Genomic DNA, 25,518 nt, shown 5'->3' on the forward strand with positions numbered 1-25,518 from the left:
CATTTACCAACTCTTGACAGAGTAAACTTCACCCAGCACGTCCACCCCGAAAACATAATTCATAAACCACAGTGGTGAGTTATCTATGGCTAGTGTGGGATTCAAATAATTTAACAATTGGTTCTGAGGAGCCCCCTTTCCCTCTTTCTTCTCCCTGCTCCTCCTCCTTTCCTCCCGCTGGCCACTCCCATTTCTCCATTGCAGCGCCGTGCCGCGGAACTTGCCCCACCCACCACTGCCTGGATGCCCTTGCTTTCCCCAAGCATTTCTTTGCTAACCTGATTTCCAGCTTGGTCGCGTTTCTCCTTAAGAGTCCTTAAGTTTCTTTTTTTCAGTGCCGCCGTAACTTTGAACAGTCCCTAAACCAGGGGTCAGCAACCTGCGGCTCTGGAGCCGCATGTGGCTCTTTCACCCCTCTGCTGCGGCTCCCTGTCGCTCAAAATATGCGTTACAACTGTCAATGTGCGACACCCACCGACACACAATTTATTGAGCTTTTCAATCCCCGGTAGGCCAACCATGGATAAATCCAAGAAAAGAAAAGTTTCAGAAGAAAAAAGAACGTTTAATTCCATTACATATGCTAGTTTTGCAGCCGCTCAAGAAACTATCAGGCATGGAAAGGGTTTTGTGGCTCCCGGTGTTTTCTTTTCTGTGGGAAACGGGTCCAAATGGCTCTTAGAGTGTTTAAGGTTGCAGACCCCTGCCCTAAACGAATGGCTGTAAATCGAGGACTATTTATATAGCATATTGCAGACATTCGAGCTGCATTTGTATATTCAAACCGTTCAACATCCTGTTTTTGTTTTTGTTTTAAGTAAGCCACCACACATACTTCTGCAGTTTTGTAAACCAGGACTTCCCTTCACCCATATTTACATTTTCATTTGTCTGAAAAAGAAGTTTGCATTTTTTTTTCAATCCAGGGAGAGGTGGCCAAGTTTCATAATGCAGGAAATGGTTTTGCACAAATTCCCCCAAATAAGGATTTGAAAGTTAAACTGCTCAAGGGGAAATTCTATGAAGTAATAAAGAGTCCCTTTGCTGTCTATTTATTCTGGCAAGAGTTATTGAATGTCAAGAATTGTTGGAAAAGTTGGAAACCAAGTTTGATAAATAATGGTTGTCCTCTACTTATAACAGTGACCGTTCGAAGTGACAACGGCACTGGAAAAAAGTGACTTATGACCATTGTTCTCACTTAACGACCATTCCAACATCCCCGTGGTTACGTGATTTACATTCGGATGGTTGACAACGGACTCGCCTTTATGATGGCTGCAGTGTCATAAAAGGGGTCACGTGGTCCCCTTTTGCAACCTGACAAGCAAAGTCAATGGGGAAACCAGGTTCTTTTACCGACGGTGTTCCTAATACAACAACTGCAGTGATTCACTTATCAAAGTGGCAAGAAAAGTCGTAAAATGAGGCAAAATTCACTTAACCAATTTCTCACTTAGCAACATAAATTTTGGGCTCAATTGTGGTTCTGAGGAATATCTGTTTCTTGCCAGATTTTTAGTTGGTCGCTATACAGGTGCAATTAAGAAAAACCAGGTACGGTAATGCACCTAGATAATTAACCATACTTAACATGTGAAAATCTTCACTTACCTAGAGGTATTCTCTGCTTCCAACCATTCATTTAGCAGCCGGTCAAAGTTAACAACGGCACTGCAAAAAAAACAAAAAAACCAAAACTGTTTTCCAATCAGTCCTTGCACTTACGACCGTCGCAGCATGTCTAGAAGGCTCACGCGATCAAAATTTGTACATTCGGCAAACCCACGTACTGCAATTTGATTAAGTGAAGCAGCCGCTAAGTGAAACTGCAAGTCTGCTTAAAAGAGGACTTCGCGTTTCTTTTACTTTGCAGATATCAATGCAAGACCGGTTGTAAAAGTTAAGTTTTTCGTCACTGTCTGCAAACAATCACTATCTGAGGCAACGGCTCAGTGAGGCTTGTCTATATACTTTTCCCTTATTTATTCAATATATATGCTGAATGTATATTCATGGGAGCTGGGTTAGAAGATGGGCATAATTTTAAAACTGGAGGAAGAAATAGCAGTAATACTGATGTTCTGCCCCAGCTATGGACCCCATAGAATTCAGCACACACAAAGTCCGTAGAAACCTTAGTTTACTAATTAAGGACTACTCATGAGCTTTCTTAGTAGTTGTTCGAACACAATACAGTTTAAATCGGTCTCTTCTGAACAAGGGCTGTTAATTTAACTTCATTAACAGCCGACAAGAATCCAAGGAATAATCACTCAATTCTGAGGCACAGTATTTCAGATCACTGTAATCTTACTGTGGTTGGCAGAATGCCCAGAAGCAATTTGCAGGAAAACTGAAGAGAGAAACAAGAGCCGAATCAAACGTTTTCTGTAATCAAGACGCGAAGGAATTTGAACGAAGTTGTTCCCTGCAAATTGCCTCAGTCATCATCCTTCCTTAAATAGGCTAAGGGAGTGGCCAGTTAGCCCCAAGCCTTACTCTCGAGGAGACCTCCTCCTGAGGAGCCACTCCTGCCTTTTGGCAGCTCTGCGTGCCCGTGCATCGAGAAGAGGCTCCTCCTCTTCGTCCTCTTCACTTAAGGGAGCTTCTGGAGGTTCTGAAGGCCCTGGCTGAATCCCCGCCTCTGGCACCACATCTTTTCCAGCCTCCTCACTGTCCGACTCGAGCGCCAGCTGCACAGGCTGCTGGCGCAACACCATACCAGCCTCCTCGCTGTCGGAATCAGCTACGAGCTGCACAGGCCGCTGACAGGCCACAACAGCTGATGACGTGTGTGTGTGTGTGCATGTATGTATATGTGTGTGTATATAGATGTAGATAAATGTAGATATATGGTGTAGATATATATTTATATATCTATATAGCATGTGTTTGTGTGCGTTATGTATGTGTTTGGGTAGATATACACTTTCTCTTGAGAGCAGGCAACACAATTTCATTTTTAATGTGGGCCAGTGTGCTCAGAGCAAAAAAAAAATGATGTTATCATATACTTAGTGGCTAAGACACTGAGCTTGTAGGTCAGAAAGGTTGGCAGTTCGGCGGTTCGAATCCCTAGTACTGGTCTCCTGCATGAGCAGGGGGTTGGACTAGATGACCTCCAAGGTCCCTTCCAACTCTGTTACTTTGATAGGTTAAAAATGCAAAGGATCTGCATTTGATAGGTTAAAAATGCAAAGCCTAGTAATAAAAATCAAGGTGCGCAATGAAAAAGGTGGAATTCATATTAAATATAAAGAAGGCCAAACGAACGGCCCACGCATAGAGGAGCTTATATTTGTAATATAAGCTTAATTAATATGGTTGCATTTATTAAAGCAAATTCCCTCCCTGCTAGGTAGCCATGGAGACCCGGCCTGGCCGTCATCTCCTTAAATCCAGCCTCTAGCACCATTCTTTTTTTTTTCATTGGGCAGGCGGACTGTCCGTCTCCCCTGCGGAACAGCGGGTTGGCTACGGCGATTCCACTATTCACCCCGCCCCTTCAGGCCTTAACTCTCAGTACTACATCTTTGCGCGCGGGGCTTTTTTTTTTTTTTTTTTTCCCTTCTCCTTTTGCCTTTTTGTCTCTCAACCAAGGCAGACGGATGCTCATTGGAAGGATTCCCCTTTCATCCCAGCCCCGCAGGCTTCGCTTCATTCTAATTGGCTCGTTTATCTGTCGCCGCAAAGGCGAATGCTTCCGATTGGACGTATTTTTTTTATTTTTCCTTTGAAGGCCCCCCCCGTACTCTGAGGGAGGAAAGGGAAGGCGAGGAATTAAGACTTCGGCGCAGGCGCAGTGTCCGCTTTGGCTGCTGTCGCCGCGGCGTATGGAGCCGCTGCAGAATGGAAGTGGCAAGCGGCAAGCTGACGAGGAGCCGCCGCCCGCCATGGAGACGGGAAGCGAAGCCGGAGGATCCCCGGAGGAACGGCGGCGGCGGATATCGGCCTCAGGCGGCCGTCGGCGCGGAGGCGGGCCGAGCAAGGCGGAGGCCGCCGCGGGCCGCGAGAAAGAGCGCGTTGGCCCCGCCCCCCGGCCGCGCCTCGATTCCCTCCGCAAGAGCCGCCCTCGTGAGTGGCCGCTAGAGGGCGCGGGCGGGGCCGCTCGTGGGCGGGGCCCAAAGGGAAGGGGCGGAGCCTTGGTGCAATTTTTTTTAAAAAAAAACCTTTCTTTAAAGCTGCAGCTCAGTAATGGGGGTTCAATGGGAAATTGGGGGCGCCTTTCTTTAAAAGGGGGTCCTGCAGCCTCAGGAGACAGAGCATCTGGGTGCAGAAGGCCGGAGAATTGGGGGTGGTGGGGTGAAAGGGTTATTTGGAACTCACAACAACCCTGCTAGGTAGGCCCGCTCTCTCTTTATTCTGACTCTGATGAGTTTGAAGTCAGGGAAAGAAGAGATCCTCCTTTTGTAATTAGTGTTTATGTCTTTTCTGCTTTTTTTTTTTTTTTTTTTTTGCAAAGTGCTATTTATCCCAGAAGGGAATGTGGTATAAGGCATGGAATGGATGTACATGTGTGTGTGTGCGTGTATACATACAAGATTTGTCTGTGATAGATTTGTCCGGATATCTTTTCTTGGCCTGGCTAGTATAGTTGTTTTTAGACTTTTTTTGTTCATGGATCCATCATGTAATCTATACATCAGCCATCAATCCATCCATCATATCTATCTATCTTTCCACGTATCTGTCTGTATATATCTATCCATTCTATCATCTATCCATCCATTCATACATCCTACTCTCTCTCTCTCATCGATATCTATATCCATCCATCCATCATGTATCTATACATCATCAAGCCATCATTTATATCTATCTTTCCATGTATCTATCTGTATATTTCCATCCATCTATCCATTCTATCCTCTATTATCCATTCATACATCCTACTCTATGTATGTATCCATCCATCCATCCATCCATCATGTAATCTATACATCAGCCATCAATCCATCCATCATATCTATCTATCTTTCCATGTATCTGTCTGTATATATCTATCCATTCTATCATCTATCCATCCATTCATACATCCTACTCTCTCTCTATCATCTATATCTATACATCTATCCACCCATCCATCATGTATCTATCTATACATCATCAAGCCATCATTTATATCTTTCCATGTATCTATCTGTATATTTCCATCCATCTATCCATTCTATCTAGTATCCATTCATACATCCTACTCTATGTATGTATGTATGTATGTATGTATGTATCTATCTATCTATCTATCTATCTATCTATCTATCTATCTATCTTCTATCCATTCATCCATCATTACTATCTTTCCATGTATCTGTCTGTATCTATCCATTCTATCATCCATCCATTCATACATCCTACTCTCTCTCTCATATCTATATCTACATCCATCCACCCATCCATCCATCATGTATCTATCTATACATCATCAAGCCATCATTTATATCTTTCCATGTATCTATCTGTATATTTCCATCCATCTATCCATTCTATCTAGTATCCATTCATACATCCTACTCTATGTATGTATGTATGTATGTATCTATCTTCTATCCTTCCTTCCATCCATCATTACTATCTTTCCATGTATCTGTCTGTATCTATCTATCCATTCTATCATCCATCCATTCATACATCCTACTCTCTCTCTCTCATCTATATCTACATCCATCCATCCATCCATCCATCATGTATCTATACATCATCAAGCCATCATTTATATCTATCTTTCCATGTATCTATCTGTATATTTCCATCCATCTATCCATTCTATCCTTTATTATCCATTCATACATCCTACTCTATGTATGTATGTATGTATCCATCTATCATCTATCTATCTATCTATGTAAAAAGTTAAAATCTCGGGTTAAGAAGACAGGTATCTTTCTTTCTTTCTTTCTTTCTTTCTTTCTTTCTTTCTTTCTTTCTTTCTTTCTTTCTTTCTTTCTTTCTTTCTTTCTTTCTTTCTTCCTTCCTTCCTTCCTTCCTTCCTTCCTTCCTTCCTTCCTTCCTTCCTTCCTTCCTTCTCCAAAAAGAAGGACAGGTCTTATTTTCTTTTGACTCCCCCCCCCCCCCAAAAAAACGGTTAGGCCTTCTTTTTGGAGGGTTCTAATTATTGACTCATCTCACCGTGGTGGCACCGACAGCCCAGCCCAGCAGGAGCCCGCTGCTGGCCCACTTCTGCGGCTGCTTGCCGCCACTCGCACACATCGCCTCGGCCTCCGATTTGCTTTTAGATGCCTGCCGGAAGGCATCTGCAGCCGATGCCTTCCGGCAGGCATCTGAAAGTGAAACGGAGGCCGGGGCGATGTGTGCGAGTGGCGGCAAGCGGCCACAGAAGAAGGTGAGGCAGGTGTCGGGGTGTGCGCGAGGCAGCTCCACCACCCCGCCATCCCCACCCTAGCTTATTTTCTACCTGTATGCCTCACCCCACCCCCTGCACCCTGGGGTGGGCAGGGTCTTAATTAGGGCTAATTTTGTGGGTGGGGCTTAATTTGATTACATGCGCTCAAAAGCATGATAGGGCTTCTTTTCAAGGTGGGTCGTCTTTTTGGAGAAACAGTATCTCTCTCTCTCTCTCTCTCTATTTCTATCTCTCTGTCTCTGTTGTCTCTATCCCAGGGGTCTGCAACCTTAAACACTCAAAGAGCCGTTTGGACCCATTTCCCACAGAAAAGAAAACACCGGGAGCCACAAAACCCTTCCCGCGCCTGACTATTTCTTGAGCGGCCACAAAACTAGCATATGTAGTTGAATCAAATGTTCTGTTTTCTTCTGAAACTTTTATTTTCTTGGATTTATCCATGGTTGGCCTACCGGAGGTTGAAAAGCTCAATAAATTGCGTGCCGGCGGGTATCAGACATTGGCGGCTGTGATGCATATTTTGAGTGACAGGGAGCGGCAGCAGAGGGGTGAAAGAGCCACATGCGGCTCCAGAGCCACAGGTTGCTGACCCCTGCTCTATCCTCTCTATCTCTAGCTATTTCTATCTAATCTCTATTAAATTTATAAGTTACCCATCTCACTGTCTTGTGTGACTCGAGGCGGCTTACATAGTTAAACACACACCTTTCCAAAATTATGGCCTATCTGGTGAACCATATATTTATTTATATCCTGCTTCTTAATAAAATACCTGCAAAGCTTTAATAAATTTCAAACATGCCAAATATATACAGCCGTTCCAACCAGGGTGGATTTGATTTAAATCGAGTTGATTTAAATCACAATTTAAATCATGATTTAAATCACTAGTAAAAAGGCTTGATTTAAATCAACTCGATTTAAATCATAATTTTTAAAGAGCAACTGTCATCTCTGCTACTCCTTTGACCCGCTGTTGACTCACCGATAGTCCCAATGTTGCAGAATATACAGCCTCGTGCTACATAACTAAGCTCCATTTCATGCTGAATAAACTAAATTATTTATGTATCTTAAATAGAAAACTATCTTACGATAGATTTTTACCCCAAAAGTTTTTTATTAAAATAAATTCGATAAAAATCAAAAAAATCCGATTTAAATTTTAAAAAAAATCCGATTTAAATCAAAAAAATCAGATTTTTTTGATTTTTTTTAAAAAAAACCATTGATTTTTATCCACCCTGGCTCCAACCAAATAACCCAATTTCTCTAACTTGGGCTATCTATTCTGGGCAGCAGAAATCCAAATGACCCCCCCCCCAAGATGGCAAAAAAAGAGGTACATAGCATCCTTTTCTGAGTTCCCTGCCTAGATTTTAACAGCTCTGATTCTTAGCCCACTTAAAAAAAAATAAAATAAAATTTTGGCCCATGATAGCTGAATGGCGAGGTGGAAAAAAAAAAAGGGTGCATTTTAAAAATATTTTCTTTTTGCGTTTGGCATCTACAGAGGTCATGCAATCACTGCTAGACATAACTTGTATCAACATTTACATACATACCAGAGGTCTTCAAAGCTATGACTCATATTTATGATGGTCACAGCTTCCTGGGATCCCACGGGGAAGCCAAGATTCATTTAACGACCCCTGTCACTAACTTTAACAACTGCAGCAATTTATTATGCAACCGTGGCCAGAAAGGTGGTAAAATGGAGCGAAACTCCCTTAGCCACCACCTTGCTTCACAACAGAAATTTTGGGGCTCGATCGTGATAATACGTTGAGGACAAATCCCCACATTTAAAACAATCCTCATGTTTTAAATCCATTTTTTTCCCCTCCCTTCCTTCTTCAGCTTTCCCTTGGTTCGGCTTGGACATCGGCGGGACTTTGGTGAAACTGGTTTATTTCGAGCCCAAAGACATCACCACGGAGGAGGAGGAAGAGGAAGTGGAGAACTTGAAAAGCATCCGCAAATACCTGACCTCCAACACGGCCTACGGAGCCACCGGCCTTCGCGACGTCCACTTGGAGCTCAGGGACCTTACGCTGTGTGGACGTAAAGGCAATCTGCACTTTATTCGCTTCCCCACTCACGACATGCCCGCTTTTATTCAGATGGGCAGCGAGAAACATTTCTCCAGCCTCCACACCACTTTGTGTGCCACTGGAGGCGGAGCGTATAAATTTGAGAAGGACTTTCGCACAGTAGGCAATTCTTTTTGGCTTCTATCCCCACCCACCCCCTCCTTAAGCGGCAAACGGGAAAGAAACAAGATACTGAAAATGTTTGTGTGCGGATACAGGTGGTCCTCGACTTACGACCTACAAGGGAACCCTACGGGGTTTATGCGGATGGAAAATATAATGTAGATGAAAAATTTGTCCGAGGGAGTTTTGCCCAATTTGACGACTTTCCTTGCTAAGCGAATCGCCACTGTGGATAAGCTAGGAACCCAATTGTTTTATTTATTTATTTATTTATTTTTAAAAAATTTTATACCGCCTCCTCTCCCGAAGAATTGTTAAGGGAATCTGGGCTTCTGCGTTGGCTTTGCTTGTCAGGTGGTTAACAAAGGGGATCGTGTGACCTTGGTCGTAAGTACGAGTCAGTCGCCAAGCGTCTGAATTTTGATCGCGTGACCACGGGGATGCTGCAGCGGTCATAAGCGTGAAAAACGGTCCTAAGTCCCTTTTCCCGGTGTCGTCGTAACTTCGAACGGTCGCTAAATGAACTCTTGTGAGTCGAGGACCACCTGCGCAGGTAGTCCTCGACTTACGGCCGCCACGGAGCCCAAGGTCTTATCTTGCTAAGCGAGACATTTGTTACGTGGGTTTGGCCCCCTTTTACGACCTTTCCTGCTGCAGTGAATCCCCGCAGTTGATAAGTCAGGAACACGGTTTGTTAAGTGAATTTGCTTGTCAGGAGGTCGCCAAAGAGGATCACATGACCTCAGGACCAAGCCAAGGTCGTAAGTGCGAGTTAGCCGCCAAGCCTCTGAATTTTGATCACGTGACCTCGGGGTTGCTACAGTGGTCGTAAGCGTGAAAAATGGTCCTACGTCCCTTTTTTCCCAGTGCCGTTGTAACTTCGAACGGTCGCTGAACGAACTGTTGTACGCCGAGGACTACAGTACCTGTAATTTGCCAACGGCAGCTTTCCTTGGGATCCTTTTAACCACACCTAATCTGGTGATCTGGGTGCGAGACGGTGGATCACCCTCTTTTCAGCAGATATATGGGTTAGTTGTAAAACAGGAGTGTCCAACTCTTCATTGAGGGTTGTGTTTGACCTTTGCGGGGGCCAGGGTGGGTGTGGCCAAGGTGAGTGTGGCCAGCTCACCATCACTCATGTCGGGAGCGGCTGTGGCGGCTCAAGCTCTCTGCCAGCGAAAACAGGATCCCAAGCAGTGGTAGTCTTCAGCCGGTTCGGACCAGTTCGGGCAAACCTGTAATGACCTGTGCGTGGGCCCCGGCGCTATGCCGTCCTATTTAGCCGCGTGCATGAACGCGAGCAAAGCACATGCACAGTAGGCCTGCGCTGGCATTTTTGGTGCGCGGCAAACCGGTGATAAAATTATGTGAAACCCACTTCTGCTCCCAGGCTCTGTTTTCGGCTGCAACGATCTCCGGCAACCCTCTGCCAGTAAAAAATGGAGCTCGGGAGAGCCGCAGGTGGGCCCTCCCGAGCTCTCTTTTCGCTGGCAGCGGCAACGCGGGGCCACTCCTTCACTTTTTTCCAGGACAGCCCCACAGGCCAGATCTAAGCACCCCCCAACGCCCCCCCCCCCCCCCGTGGGCCGAATCCGGCTCTTGGGCCTTGAGTTTGACACCCCTGTTCTAAAACCTCAAGTTTATCGTATTCAAGAGAAGTGGAGGCAGTTCTTCCAATAATTCTACCTTATTGCCATGCCAGACTGATGGCTTCCCTCTACTTTGCCTTGTAGTCTTTGTGGTGAGTAGTGATGGAGTACCTTGTTTTTGTCGTTATTTTAGGAGTGGAGGTTTGGTGTATCTGGCCATACCTCGCAAATCCAGTTTAATCCCTTTAAACTAGGAGTCAGCAACCTGCGGCTCTGGAGCCGCATGTGGTTCTTTCATCCCTCTGCTGCGGCTCCCTGTTGCTGGTCGGCTCCACAATTGATAGGGCTTTCGGTTAGGACAGGTAGAGGAAAAAGGACGCCGCCCTAGGAGGAGACTCTATGGTGGGGGAACCGGACTTCCGGTCGGCAGAGGAAAAAGGACGGCGCGCTAGGAGGAGACTCTATGGTAGGGGAACCGGACTTCCGGTCGGCTCCAGAATTGAATGGGAGGGGGGGGGCTTCCGGTTAGGACCTTTGTGGCTCTTTGAATGTTTAAGGTTGCCGACCCCTGCTTTAAGCCCAGTTACGCCCCCCGCCCCAACACAGGCAGTCCTTAAATTTTAACCATTCGTTTAGTGACCGTTCGCAGTTTGCAACGGCACGTGAAAAAAAAATGCCTTATGAGACCGGTTTTCCACACTTCACCTATCCCCGTGGTCACGTGATCAAAATTCATTGGCAACTGGTTCATACTTACAACCGCTGCTATGTCCCGAGAGTCACGTAAATCCCCTTTTCCGACCTTCGGACAAGCCACGGCAATGGGGAAAACAGGATTCACTTACCGACTGGGTCACTAACTTAACGAGAAAGTTTGTAAAAGGTGGCAAAACTCGTTTAACAACTCTCCCGCTTAGCAAGGCTCAAATTGTGGTCGTAAGTTGAGGACTAACTGTAACCAGAGACTTTTAATTACTTCTGGTTGTCTCTGCTATCCCAGTTCCAGGAATAGTTTAGATATCCTTTAAAGAAGAAGCAAAATAAATATATATTTCAAGCCATGGATTAACCTTCCATTGTGGGCCAGTGTTCTAGGTGCACTTGTTTCATTTTTAGGAAATGCTGTTTGAATCTCTACATCTGATGTTTTCCCTACATCTGGCGGGCACAAGATTAGAAAAGCCAACTCACAATTTCTTAACTAGGCTCATGCTTCAGTTTGATATAAAAATATTAGTGTATTCTGCTTAAGGCTAAAAAACCAGGCGACGGGGAGTTCTAGTCCCATTTTTAGGGATGAAAGCCAGCTGGGTGACTTTAGGCCAGTCCCTCCCTCTCTCTCCCTCTCTCTCAGCCTGACCTACCTCACAAGGGGGTTGTTGTGGGGAATTTAGGAGGAGGAAGAAAGAGCGCTGGAGATGTTCTCCACTTTGAGTTACTTGTAAAAAGCGGAATATAAATAAATAAAATGAATTATTGCTGCCTTCCAGCAAACCTTCCCTCCATGTAATCTGCACTGAATCCTTTTGAGGGTGGAATATTTGATAGGGAAACCTTCCCTCCCCCCTCAAGCTTCCCCTTTGCCATTTTTTCCCCTTCTTTTTTTTAAAATAATGTCTATTGAGGCATTATCTATGGGGATTCTCCATCACCCAGGTCATGGGTTTTTTTTTATTTTTTTTAAAATTTGATTTATATGCCGCCCTTCTCCGGAGACTCAGGGCAGCTTACAATGCGTTGAGCAATAGCCTTCATACTTTTTGTATATTTATACAAAGTCAGTTTATGGCCCCCACAAACTGGGTCCTCATTTAACCTACCTTAGAAAGGATGGAAGGCTGAGTCAACCTTGAGCCTTGGAGAGATTCGAACCAGCAGTAATTGCAGGCAGCTGTTCTTAATAACAAGGTGCTTAGACCACTGTGCTATCAAGGCTCTTATCCGTTATCCCAAAGGTGCTTTTCCAGGAGGCAACGGGACTTCCTTCTTTTTTTTTTTTGAGGATGTTTCGCTTCTCATCCAAAAAGCTTCTTCAGTTCTGACCGGATGGTGGGGGAATGGAAGGATTGATATTCCTTGCAGACAGCTGGTCATTGGCATCCTTTTTAGCGAGTCCTTGAGGCCACTTGGAGGTTTATCTGTGTCCTCAGGGTCACCCGAGTGATGCAAATGGATGGGGAGCCTTCTTGGACCTGCTGAAAGGACTCTGTGCTTCCTGCGAGTTGTTTCCTGCCTTGTGTCCTTTCCCTGTTGAACCCGGGCGCAAGCTGTTGGCGATGTGTCTGTGTTGTGTCTGCATCTCAAACAGAAGCGCAAATGGTTCCTCTGGTCTGCCATTTTTTTCTGGAAATCCGTCCCGGAAACGTTCACATTTGGGACCTCTTGAGGGTTGAATCAGATTTAGAATCAGGTTAGAGCTAGTCCAGCCCCCTGCTCAAGCAGGAGACCCTCTACCATTCCAGACAAGCGGCTGTCCTACCCTCTTCATCAAAACCTCCAGTGATGAAGCACCCACAACTTCTGGTGGCAAGCAGTTCCACTGGTTAATTGTCCTGACTGTCAGTGTCTCTGTGGTGGCACCTACCCTACGGAACAATCTACCCCCAGAGATACGAGTGATCTCCGACCTTCGGATCTTTCGTCGGGCCCTAAAAACTTATTTTTTTCAGTTAGCCGGTCTGTCTTGATTTTAGGGTTAGTTTTAAAATTTTAATATTGATTTTAATTGACAAGTTTTAAATTATGGGCCAAATTTATAAATTATTTTAACTTTATTTTTAACTGTGATGTTATATATAGATGTTTTTATCTTGGCTGTTCACCGCCCTGAGTCCAAAAGGAGAAGGGCGGTATAGAAATTTGAATAATAAATAAATAAATAAATAAATCAGTGGAAAAACTTGCCTCCAGAAGTTGTGAATGCTCTAACACACTGGAAGTTTTTAAGAAGATGTTGGATAACCATTTGTCTGAAGTGGTGTAGGGTTTCCTGCCTGGGCAGGGGGTTGGACTAGAAGACCTCCAAGGTCCCTTCCATATTCTGTTTATTAGAGAAAGATCCCCCCATCACTCCCCCCCCAAAGCTTTCTCTCTGCCTCTCTTCAAAGCTTGTCTCTCCAAACAGATGGGCGACCTTCAGCTGTGTAAAATGGACGAGCTCGACTGCCTCATAAAGGGAGTCCTCTACATCGATTCGGTGGGTTTCAACGGACACTCGGAGTGCTACTATTTTGAGAACCCCACGGATCCCGAAAAATGCCAGAAGGTCCCTTTCAACTTGGAGGATCCCTACCCTCTCCTTTTGGTGAACATCGGCTCCGGGGTCAGCATCTTGGCAGTCTATTCCGAAGACAATTACAAGCGGGTGACAGGGACCAGGTGAGGCTCAAACCGAAGCTAGTCGTGGCCCTGAAGGTCTGATGTCGGACTCGGAACCTTCAGTACAGGTAGTCCTCGAGTTACGACCACAGTTGAGCCCACGGTTTGTTAAGTGAAACATTGGTTCAAGTGTGTTTGCCCCATTTTACGAGTTTCCTTGCCGCCGTTGTTAAGCGAACCGTTGCATAGGTTAGGTTAGTAACGCAGTTGTTAAGTGGATCTGGATTCCTTCCCCCCCTCCGGACTTGGCTTGTCAGAAGGTCGTAAAAGGGGATCACGTGACCCCAGGACAGTACAATTGTCATAAATAGGAACCATAAGTATGAATTTTGATCCCATGATCCTGGGGATGCTGTAACGGCCGTAAGTGTGCAAAACGGTCATAAGTCCCTTTTTTTCTGGTGCCGTTGTAACTTTGAACGGTCACTAAATGAACTGTTGTAAGTCGAGGACTACCTGTAGTTAAGTTGAAGAGCGCTGATTGGGTGTAGATAGTGCACTGTACGGATGACTTGATAAATCGATAGCGTTTGGTCTAGTGGTTAAGGCACTGTGCTAGAAACGGGAAGACTGTGAGTTCTAGTCCTGCCTCAGGCATGAAAGCTGGCTGGTAACTTTAAGCCAATCACCAGGAGAGAATGAGTTCTAGTCCCGCCTTAGGCATGAATGGTGGCTGGTTGACTTTGGGCCAATCACCAGGAGACACTGAGTTCTAGTCCCACCTCAGGCATGAAAGACGGCCCGGTAACTTTGGGTCAATCACTAGGAGACAGTGAGTTCTAGTCCCACTTTAGGCCTGAAAGCTGTCTGGGTGATTTTGGACCAATCACCAGGAGTCGGTGAGTTCTGGCTAGATTACTTTGGACCAATCACCAGGAGATGGTGACTTTGTCCCACCTCTGGATGACTTTGGTCCAATCACCAGGAGACGGTGAGTTCTAGTTCCTCCTTAGGCACGAAAGCCAGCTGGGTGACTTTGGGCCAATCACCAGGAGATGGTGAGTTCTAGTTCCTCCTTAGGCACAAAAGCCAGCTGGGTGACTGTGGGCCAATCACCAGGAGATGGTGAGTTCTAGTTCCTCCTTAGGCTTTAATGCCGGCTGGATGATTTCGGCCAATCACCAGGAGACGGTGAGTTCTAGTTCCTCCTTAGGCACGAAAGCCAGCTGGGTGAATTTGGGCCACTCACCAGGAGACGGTGAGTTCTAGTCCCGCTTTACCCATGAAAGTCAGCTGAGTGACTTTGAACCAGTCACACACTCTCAGCCCAACAGACCTCACAGGATTGTGTTGCGGGGAAAATACGAGGAGGAAGAAGCGTTGCATGCATTTGCCGCGTTGGGTTAATTATTAAAACGTCATAAAGGTGGGATATAAAGCAAGAGTACACATTAGAAATAAGCCACCTCTTCCGTAACGGGCTGAACTTCCCAGAATATGGGCACACACAAAAAAAATGAAATCGTTAAAAGAGGCTGAATTATTTCCTGGCATTATTTTGAGATGAAATTGCAAGAACAGTTTGTCCCCGTGGACATATAACCTCCTGCAGAGCTGACTAGGCAGATATTCGCCAGCTAGCAGGATATCCAAAATTAGCTAACGAGGACTTCAGTGGCAAGACCAAGTGGGCTGAACGTGCGAGATGGGCAGCCAATAAATTTGAGACATAAAATAAACAGAGCTTCTCCCTCGTGTTCCCCTTTGCAGTCTTCACCAGACACCAGCCATGATTGATAATGTCTGTCAGGTTTTGATGTCGTCTCAAATAAAATAAATTGCATTTCCAAACGGATAATCTTTGAAGAAATCTTTCATTTTATTAAGCACGACAACCTGTCCCCGATTGTGGCGTAGCCAACACTGACTTCCTGACCCCAAAACCTTCCCTTTCCGTTCCCCAATTCTCTGCGTCTCATTGGCCCTCTTCCCAAATCACTCTCCCCATACTACTACTTCAGCTCCCAGGAATGTCCCCCCTCCCATCTCATCTCCTAGGGGATATTATCTTCAGGGAAAATAAGTAGGTGAGAAGTAAAGCGTCCTCTTGCCAGCTGCCCCCTCTTCTCCTTCTTATGTCAGCATTAGAGTAAATGCAGGTTGAAGTGCTGACAATGTCTTCTTTTGCCAGCCTTGGCGGAGGGACGTTTTTCGGCCTCTGCTGTCTCCTGACCGGCTGCTCCACCTTTGAAGAGGCTCTCGAAATGGCATCCCATGGAGACAGCACAAAAGTGGACAAACTCGTGCGGGATATTTACGGAGGGGACTACGAGCGTTTTGGGCTGCCGGGTTGGACCATAGCATCCAGGTAAGGACCTCTGGAGGTGGCTTCAGGTGAGAGCGTAACACAAAGCTCGGACCAATCTTAGGCTAGGATCCTCACAAGTCCTCCTGTGACTCCTCTCCTGCGCGAGCTGCATTGGCTTCCGGTGGACTTCCGGGTGGCTTCATGGTGTTGGTGATCACCTTTAAAGTGCTCCATGGCTTAGGGCCGGGGTACTTACGGAACCGCCTTCTGCCACCAATTGCCTCCCACCGGCCAGTTCGCTCCCACAGAGAGGGCCTCCTCAGGGTGCCGTTGGCCAGACAATGTCGGCTGGCGACCCCCAGGAGGAGAGCCTTCTCTGTGGTGGCACCTACCCTCTGGAACAATCTACCCCCAGAGATACGCACGATACCGGACCTCCGGACTTTTCGTCGGGCCCTTAAAACCTTTTTTTTTCAGTTAGCCGGTCCGTCCTGATTTTATGGTGGGTTTTTAAAATTTGATATTGGTTTTAATTGAAAATGTTTTAAATTATGGGCCAAACTTTATTTAATTATTTTAAACCTATTTTAACTTTTGTGTACAAATGTTTTACTTTGGCTGTTCACCGCCCTGAGTCCGAAAGGAGAAGGGCGGTATAGAAATCTGAAAAATAAATAAATAAATAAAAGTCAATGTTGTGTTGGTGGTTTAGTAAATGCCACATGGGTGGCAGAGAGCAAGGGTCCCCAACCCCCGGACCACGGACTGGTACCAGTTTGGAGTGGTTAGGAACCAGGCTGCTGTTCTCACCTAGGCTTCCCCAGCAGCACGAAGCCGAGTCCTCGTCCCGATAAACCCCTTTTATTTAATTTACAGTGAATTCTTCTCCAGCAAAGAATTCTTCTCCACCAAGACCCGATGGCCTAGAGGTGGAGCTCTTGCCTCACAATCAGGAGGTTGTGAGTTCGATCCTAGGTAGAGCCAGATGTAGGGTTCCTGCTTGGGTTCGACTCAATGACCTGCAAGGTCCCTTCCAACTCTTTTAAATCTGTTCAAGTCTTTAATCTCCCACAGTCTTTCAAGATAGTTCACAATTACCGACCTTTATCAGGCTTGGAGAGTGGCCGGGCTGATATCTTTCAGACGCCGCAATATTTGGCAAGAATGCAGTAATGAACTAAATTGCCTCCTGCAAACTCCACTCCCCTGTCGCTCCTCTTTTATTCCCTCTGGGAGGGGCCATTCATCGTCCACCTGTGGCCTTACTCCCAAGTCGACCCTTGTTCTTTAGCTGTTCCCTTCGTCTGGCAACTCTGCGCATGCGCACTCTGGGAACAGGCTCCAGCTGGTCATCTGCCTCACTGATGTCTGACTCCGAAGGCAGCTGATAACTGTCAGACGGCCCTGGCCCTCTCTCTGCCTCTGACGCAGAGCCCTCCTCTGAGCCTTCCCCAGACTCCAGGACTGGCCCATGTTCCTCCCCAACCTCCTCACTGTCCGACTCTGCTACCAGCTCCACTGGCTGCTGGCGGGCCACAACAGCCGCACAGCTGGAGGTGAGTGGTGGGCGAGCAAGTGAAGCTTCATCTACGCATGAGTGGGAACTAGGTTGCATGCACACCCACACACACATACACCAGTCTGTGGAAAAATTGTCTTCCGCAAAACTGGTCCCTGGTGCCAAAAAATTAGGACTACTAGCATAGAGTTGATTTTGTTCAAGAGGCAACTGGACTTTCTTGTTTTTTCTTTGAAGACATTTTGCTTCCCATCCAAGAAGCTTCTTCAGCTCTGACTGGATGGTGGGGAACGGAAGGATTGATACCTCTTGCAGACAGCTGGACATTTGCATCCTATTTATTTATTTATTTATTTATTGAATTTGTTTCAGAGAGTCGTTGAGGCCACTTGGAGGTTAATCTGTGTCCTCAGGGGCACCGGAGTAGGGTCTACTTTAGCTATGCACTTTGGGACGAACCCCCTTGGAATGATGGGGAAGCATGAATGGATTTCCAGGAGAAAAAGAAACATTGCGGAAAGCACAGCTCCACAACACGGTCCTTTCCGCAGTCCCAAGGAGCCTCCACACCCATTTGCACCACTCAGGTGATCCTGAGGACACAGACAAACCCCCAAGTGGCCTCAACGACTCTCAAAATAGAGCACTGCACCCCAGAACAACTAGACACAGGAACATTTTTTTCCCCGAACGCCATTACTCTGCTAAACAAATAATTCCCTCAACACTGTCAAACTATTCACTAAATCTGCACTACTATTAATCTTCTCATCGTTCCTATCACCCATCTCCTCCCACTTATGACTGTATAACTGTAACCTTGTTGCTGGTATCCTTAAGATTTATATTGAAATTGTTTCCGGCTTGCTTATTTGTACTCTTGACTATCATTAAGTGTTGAACCTTATGATTCTTGATGAACGTATCTTTTCTTTTATGTACACTGAGAGCCTATGCACCAAAGACAAATTCTTTGTGTGTCCAATCACACCTGGCCAATAAAAAATTCTATTCTATTCTATTCCATTCCATTCCATTCCATTCCATTCCATTCCATTCCATTCCATTCCAATTATTTCTCATTATTTCCTTATTCTCCTCTCCTCTCCCCTTCCCTTCCATTCTAATTATTTCCTTCTATTCTATTCTATTCTATTCTATTCTATTCTATTCTATTCTATTCTATTCTATTCTATTCTATTCTATTCTATTCCATTCCATTCCATTCCATTCCATTCCATTCCATTCCATTCCATTCCATTCCACTCCACTCCATTCCACTCTAATCAAATTCTAATTCCATTCCATTCCATTCCATTCCATTCCCTATTCTATTCTGTTCTGTTCTGTTCTGTTCTGTTCTGTTCTGTTCTGTTCTGTTCCGTTCCGTTCCGTTCCGTTCCGTTCCGTTCCGTTCCGTTCCATTCCAATTATTTCTCATTATTTCCTTATTCTCCTCTCCTCTCCCCTTCCCTTCCATTCTAATTATTTCCTTATTTTCTATTCTATTCTATTCTATTCTATTCTATTCTATTCTATTCTATTCTATTCTATTCTATTCTATTCTATTCTATTCTATTCTATTCTATTCTATTCCATTCCATTCCATTCCATTCCACTCCACTCCACTCCACTCCACTCCACTCCACTCCACTCCACTCCACTCCACTCTAATCAAATTCTAATTCCATTCCATTCCATTCCATTCCATTCCATTCCATTCCATTCCATTCCATTCCATTCCATTCCCTATTCTATTCTATTCTATTCTATTCTATTCTATTCTATTCTATTCTATTCTATTCTATTCTATTCTATTCTATTCTTCTTTCTAAAAAAGGATGCAAATGAATACAAAAAAACCCAACAACCCCTTCATAGACTCTTCCTGTTATCTTTTTGCAGGCTTCAGCTCTGACTTTTTTCCGTTTCTCAAATTCAGGCTAGCTCAGAAGGAGTCTCGTGCTTTTTAATTTCCCCCCCGAAGTTTTGAGTTCAACCATTTTACCCAGAAATCTTCGCAGTGAACGTTTTAGATTGGTTTTTCAGCAGAGGGAGGCGTAGCACAGTTCTCGCACTGCTCTAGCCAGCCTCCGTGGCTGGATTAGGTTCTTCTGATTAACGAGTCTTCACCTGGAGTTCTCCTCTTGCTTTGATGGTGTGTGTGTTGGACGAGGTGGGGCTCAACTCTTCTCCTAAAACCTGCCTGTGTCCCCTTCTTCCATCCAGCTTTGGAAACATGATGAGCAAAGAGAAACGAGAGGCGGCTAGCAAGGAGGACCTGGCCCGGGCAGCCTTGATCACCATCACCAATAACATTGGCTCCATCGCACGGATGTGCGCGCAGAATGAGGTACCGAATATCTGGAGCTCGGGGTTGAATACTGTGGGGTCCTTGGCGCTCTCTCAGCTTGGTGGTTTTCTCGCGGACGTTTCATGACCCAGCTAGGGAACATCATCAGTGCTAGAAGGGTGGAGTTGCTGGAGAGCAGGAGGAGGAGGAAATGGACTGTGGGGTCCTTGGTGCTCTCTGGGCTTGGTGGTTTTCTTCCAGACATTTCATTACCCAACTAAGTAACATTATCAGTGCTAGAAGGGAGTGGGGTTTGCGAGAAGGATGGGGAAAGGGGGGGGAGGAGGGGAGAGGGAGAGGAAGGAGGAGGAAGAAGAGGAGGACTGTGGGGACTTTGGTGCTCTCTGAGCTTGGCTCTTTTCTTCCAGACATTTCATGACCCAACTAGGGAACGTCATCAGTGCTAGAAGGAAGTGGGGTTTATAGGGAGGAGGAGGAAGTTTGTGGGGTTCTTGGTGCTGTCTTGGTTTTCTTGCAGACCTTTCGTGACCCACTTGTACAGGTAGTCCTTAATTGTGTCCGTTCAAAGTTACAACGGCCCTGAAAAAAGTGACTTATGACCGTTTTTCACACTTACGACCGTTGCAGCAACCCCTGGACAATTGCTCTGTGGACTAGCATGGGTCTGCTTGTCGCTGGACTTCATTGGGACAGTTCTGGGGTTTGGGTGAAGGGAGTTGGGGAACGTGTGTGTGTGTGAGAGAGAGAGAGCAGGACAACACAACTCCCTGAAGAGCCGGAAGTCCCTGCGCCTGTTTCCACCGTGGGAATGAAGCTGGGTGCTTCCAGCTTCTTTACAGTGCTGCCTTGTTGCGACCATGTCAAGCAGCATTGTACAGGGCTATGAAAGACCCCAAGCACATCTTCAGCAGCGGCCCCGAGAGGGGTGTGTGTGGTGTCACACAATCCCCTTTTGCCACTACCTGTGTGTAGGTCAGTGAGCCTGAGGGTTAACTTGGAGATCGAAACCTATCTGAGCAGAGGGTTGGACTAGAAGACCTCTGGAGTCCCTTCCAACTCTCTTGTTATTCCGAAAAGAAATAATAACTTCCTTTAAAAAAAAAAAAAAAGTAGTTTTTATTAAGCTTTTTACTTTTAAAAACAGAAAAAATTATTTCACTCAACAACAGCTAATTGTGCTAATTTTTCTTGCGACAGTCATTCGTTTGCATTATTTACAAAAATTAAATTGTGCGTATTTCCATTCTTATTTTATCTATTACTTGTACTTAATAACTATCTATCTCCAATCTATCTCCGTTCTATCCAGATATACCAAAATAGAACTGGATAGAACTGGATAATAAATAATTTTTTATGTTTTTAATGTAATAAAAATTTAATAAAGGGTTTAATTAAAAAAAAATAAAAACAGAAAAGAGAACAAGGACAAAAACAGAGTAAAAAACATAACAAACATAAAATACATTATATGCTATTTTTACAGCCTTCTGTATCCATATGCATATTGTCTATTTTTGTTCAATTCTTCTACTGAATACATACATTTACGTTATATTTATTTACACAATCAGTACTATAAGGTTAACAACGATTAGTAACATATAGTTCTTTATTTCAGCGATATTGCCTTAAATTTCCCAATTCTTATTTAGATTTCTTTTTTCTAACCGTTGGTAGAATTTGTTCCACCCTCTCTAATAGTCCGAATCTTCTCTTTCCTTAATTTCCATTGACATTTTATCCATTTCTGCACATTGTAAAAATTTTCCTAATCACCATTTCCTCGGGTGGTATATAGAAATTATAACTTCCTGATCGATTGTGCGCCATCCAATCTGCGTCGACTGTTCATAACCACCTGGGCAGATTTCCTCCAGGTTGGATCTGACCTCCTGCTGGTGCTTCAGGTCTCTCCTACCTGCCCACCCATCACCGTTGTCATCTAATTCCATCCATCTGGCTGCTTCTTGTCCTCGTCTCTTTGACCTAAATCAGGGGTCTCCAATCTTGGCTACTTTAAGACTTGTGGACTTCAACTCCCAGAATTCCTCAGCCAGCTTTGCTGGCTGAGGAATTCTGGGAGTTGAAGTCCACAAGTCTTAAAGTAGCCAAGATTGGAGACCCCTGACCTAAATGAACAGCTCATTCCTGCTGTCTTCATTTATTCTTCCTTAGCGTCCACTTCTAATATATATATATATATATTTCTCTTTTTTTCCCCCCCAGAACATAAATAAAGTGGTTTTTCTGGGGAACTTTTTGCGAATCAACATCATCTCCATGAAGTTTCTGGCCTACGCTTTGGACTACTGGTCCAAGGGACAACTAAAGGCTCTTTTCCTGGAACATGAGGTAAAAAAGTCACGCCGTGGTGGTCAGACTTCATTTTCTTCCCTTTTCCCTTATAAAAAAACAACAACCACCCTGTTTTTTCGTGTTGGTGATACGACTTGGACAACGCCATACTCTTAAAAAGATCCCATCCTGGTTCTTGTAAGAAGAGAGCCAGTTTGGTCTGGTGGTTAAGGCGCCAGGCTAGAAACTGGGAGATTGTGAGTTCTAGTTGCGATTTAGGAGGGAAAAGTTGGCCGAGTGACTTTGGGCTAGCCACCAGGAGACGGTGAGTTCTAGTCCCACCTTAGGCATGAATGATGACTAGTGACTGGGCCAATCACCAGGAGATGGTGAGTTCTAGTCCTGCCTTAGGCATGAATAGTGATTTGAGTGATTTTGGCCAATCAGCAGGAGACAGTGAGTTCTAGTCTCACCTTAGATGTGAATGGTCACTTGGGTGACTGGGATAATCACCAGGAGATGGTGAGTTCTAGTCCTGCCTTAGGCATGAATAGTGATTTGAGTGATTTTGGCCAATCACTAGGAGACAGTGAGTTCTAGTCTCATTTTAGGCATGAATGGTGACTTGGTGACTGGGACAATCACCAGGAGACAGTGAGTTCTAGTCTCATTTTAGGCATGAATAGTGACTTGGTGACTGGGACAATCACCAGGAGATGGTGAATTCTAGTTCTACCTTAGATATGAATGATGACTGGTGACTGGGCCAATCACCAGGAGACGGTGAATTCTAGTCTCATTTTAGGCATGAATAGTGACTTGGTGACTGGGACAATCACTAGGAGACAGTGAGTTCTAGTCTCATTTTAGGCATGAATGGTGACTTGGGTGACTGGGACAATCATTAGGAGATGATGAATTCTAGTTCCACCTTAGATATGAATGGTGACTTGGTGACTGGGCCAATCACCAGGAGACAGTGAGTTCTAGTTCTGCCAGGTATGAAAGCTGTCTGGGTGAATTTAGGTCAGTCTGTCCCTCCTAACCCAACCTACCTGACAGGATTGTTGTTGTGGGGAAAATAGGAGGGGGAAAGTATGTTGGATGTGTTTGCCTCCTTGAGTCGTTTATGAAAAAAATAATAGAATATAAATAAATAATTGGATTTAAATCCTTTAACTGTCTCCTGAAAATTTTGTAATTTAGTAAGGGTTGTCAGGCGTCTGATAGAGATGGGGAAGAGTTGTTATTGGTATTGTTGCTGTTATTTTATTATTTCTTAAAAGTGTTATGCCGTCCATCTCCCCTACGAGGCGACTCGTGTTGGGCGAAGATGTGGCATGACATGTAGCAGTTTTTAAACGATGCATTTAATCATTTTTTTGTTTTAAAAACAGGGATATTTTGGAGCAGTGGGCGCTCTCCTGGAGCTGTTGGAGTTATCCTGAATCCCCGAAGAGAGTCGGGATCCCGGGTTCAACGAGGGATTTTTTACCCAAGACAGAACCTCTTCCGTGTTTCATTTGATTTCGTTTTGTAAAAACAAAACAGCAGCCTATTCGCGGCTGAAACCCCCAAGGAATCGTGAATGACGTCAGCCGTCTTTGCCGAGAAGGACAAACGGAGCTTTTGATTTGTTCTCGGAGGTAACTGCGAACGTAGGTGAGTTGCTCGGAACGCTCCTCTGGATAGGAAAACTGCGTGGATTTCACAAAAGTTAAAGAGGTGTGTTTTGCTCCCGCTTGCGTTGAGCCACGTTTCTTTCCGGAGGGGACTTCGAAATGGCTGCAGCGGTCACGTCATCTAAGGTTTGTGCTCTCCTCAGAATTTATTTTAAGGGCTGCTCTGTTTTGCGTGGACTCTTGAAAGGCCAGCTGCCTTTTCACACTGGCGTCGAGATGTACAGAATACGAGAACTCACCTATGATATTAAATCGGTTTTCTTACAAAAGAGCAGTTCTTGTCCCTTAATTGCGACTACAGAGGTTGGTCTCCTCCAAGTAATAAACCAGGGCAGAGGATTGGGAAGCGCGAGAGAGGAGAGGCAAAAGGGAAAAAAAAAAATGAAACCTGGCTTCATAGTTTTGTTTACAACGCTACAATGAGCAATCGTCTTTCTCCCGCAGAAAACCGAAGGGAGGATCAAATCTTTTGGGGCTTATTTTTCTTGACCAGTTTGCCATAGATCAAAATCGACCGCAGAAACCACTGTAGCCAAGAAGAGAGCTTGTAGAATAGAATAGAAGATAGAGGATAGAATAGATTAAAATAGAATAGAAAGACAATAAAGAATAGAATGTAGAGATTAAAATACAGGTAAACCTCGAAAAGTTAGAATATCGTGCAAAAGTTCATTTATTTCAGTAATGCAACTTAAAAGTTGAAACTAATATATGAGATAGACTCATTACATGCAAAGCGAGATAGTTCAAGCCTTGATTTGTGATAATTTTGATGATAATGGTTTACAGCTCATGAAAACCCCAAATTCACAATCTCAGAAAATTAGAATATTGTGAAAAGGTTCAATATTCTAGGCTCAAAGTGTCCCACTCTAATCTGCTAATTGCATAGGAGTCTATCTCATATATTAGTTTCATCTTTTAAGTTGCATTACTGAAATAAATGAACTTTTGCACGATATTCTAATTTTTTGAGTTTCACCCGTAGAATATAGAAGATTGAGTAGAATAAAATAGAATAGAAAAACAAAGAATGGAATGGAATGGAATGGAATGGAATGGAATGGAATGGAATGGAATGGAATGGAATGGAATGGAATGGAATGGAATAGAATAGAATGGAATGGAATGGAATGGAATGGAATGGAATGGAATGGAATGGAATGGAATGGAATGGAATGGAATAGAATAGAATAGAATAGAATAGAATAGAATAGAATAGAATAGAATAGAATAGAATAGAATAGAATAGAATAGAATAGAAAATATGGAATGGAATGGAATAGAAAAAGAATAGAATAAAATAGAATAGAAAAATAATAGAGAATAGAATAGAATAATTAAAGGAATAGAAATAATAGAATAGAATAGAACAGAACAGAACAAAGAATAGAATAGAATAGAATAGAATAGAATAGAATGGAATGGAATGGAATGGAATGGAATGGAATGGAATGGAATGGAATGGAATGGAATGGAATGGAATGGAATGGAATGGAATAGAATAGAAAATATGGAATGGAATGGAATAGAAAAAGAATAGAATAAAATAGAATAGAAAAATAATAGAGAATAGAATAGAATAATTAAAGGAATAGAAATAATAGAAGAGAACAGAACAGAACAGAACAAAGAATAGAATAGAGATTAGAGAGCAGAACCGAATAGAATATTCTTTATTGGCCGAATGTGATTGGGCACTTAAGGAATTTGTCTCCGGTGCTGAAGCTCTCAGTCTACATACAAGCCACAGAACAATATAAGATACCAATAGGAGAGTTGTAGATATTATTGTGAATAGCTCTGAACTCGGCTTTTAAGTCTCTGCTATTCGATGGTGCCGGGATTTCAAGTCTAAACCGACTGGAGCATTGAAGAACATTCCATCTAAGGGGGTTACAGAAATG

At 44.3% G+C, this 25,518-nt stretch overlaps 1 protein-coding gene across 1 annotated transcript; it reads left to right on the top strand.

Annotated features, from left to right (window-relative positions):
• Positions 1-3,517: 3,517 nt before the first annotated feature.
• PANK2 (pantothenate kinase 2) lies at positions 3,518-23,880 on the top strand. The gene is made up of 7 exons (XM_060687184.2): positions 3,518-4,077; positions 8,225-8,577; positions 13,297-13,550; positions 15,682-15,858; positions 19,547-19,670; positions 21,861-21,986; positions 23,327-23,880. Exons 1-7 carry the CDS (start codon positions 3,837-3,839, stop codon positions 23,375-23,377), a joined length of 1,326 nt encoding a protein of 441 aa, XP_060543167.1. The 5' UTR covers positions 3,518-3,836; the 3' UTR covers positions 23,378-23,880.
• Positions 23,881-25,518: the final 1,638 nt, after the last annotated feature.

Source organism: Pantherophis guttatus, chromosome 8, assembly GCF_059756535.1.
Source record: "Pantherophis guttatus breed Tessera chromosome 8, ASM5975653v1, whole genome shotgun sequence".
NCBI lineage: Eukaryota > Metazoa > Chordata > Lepidosauria > Squamata > Colubridae > Pantherophis > Pantherophis guttatus.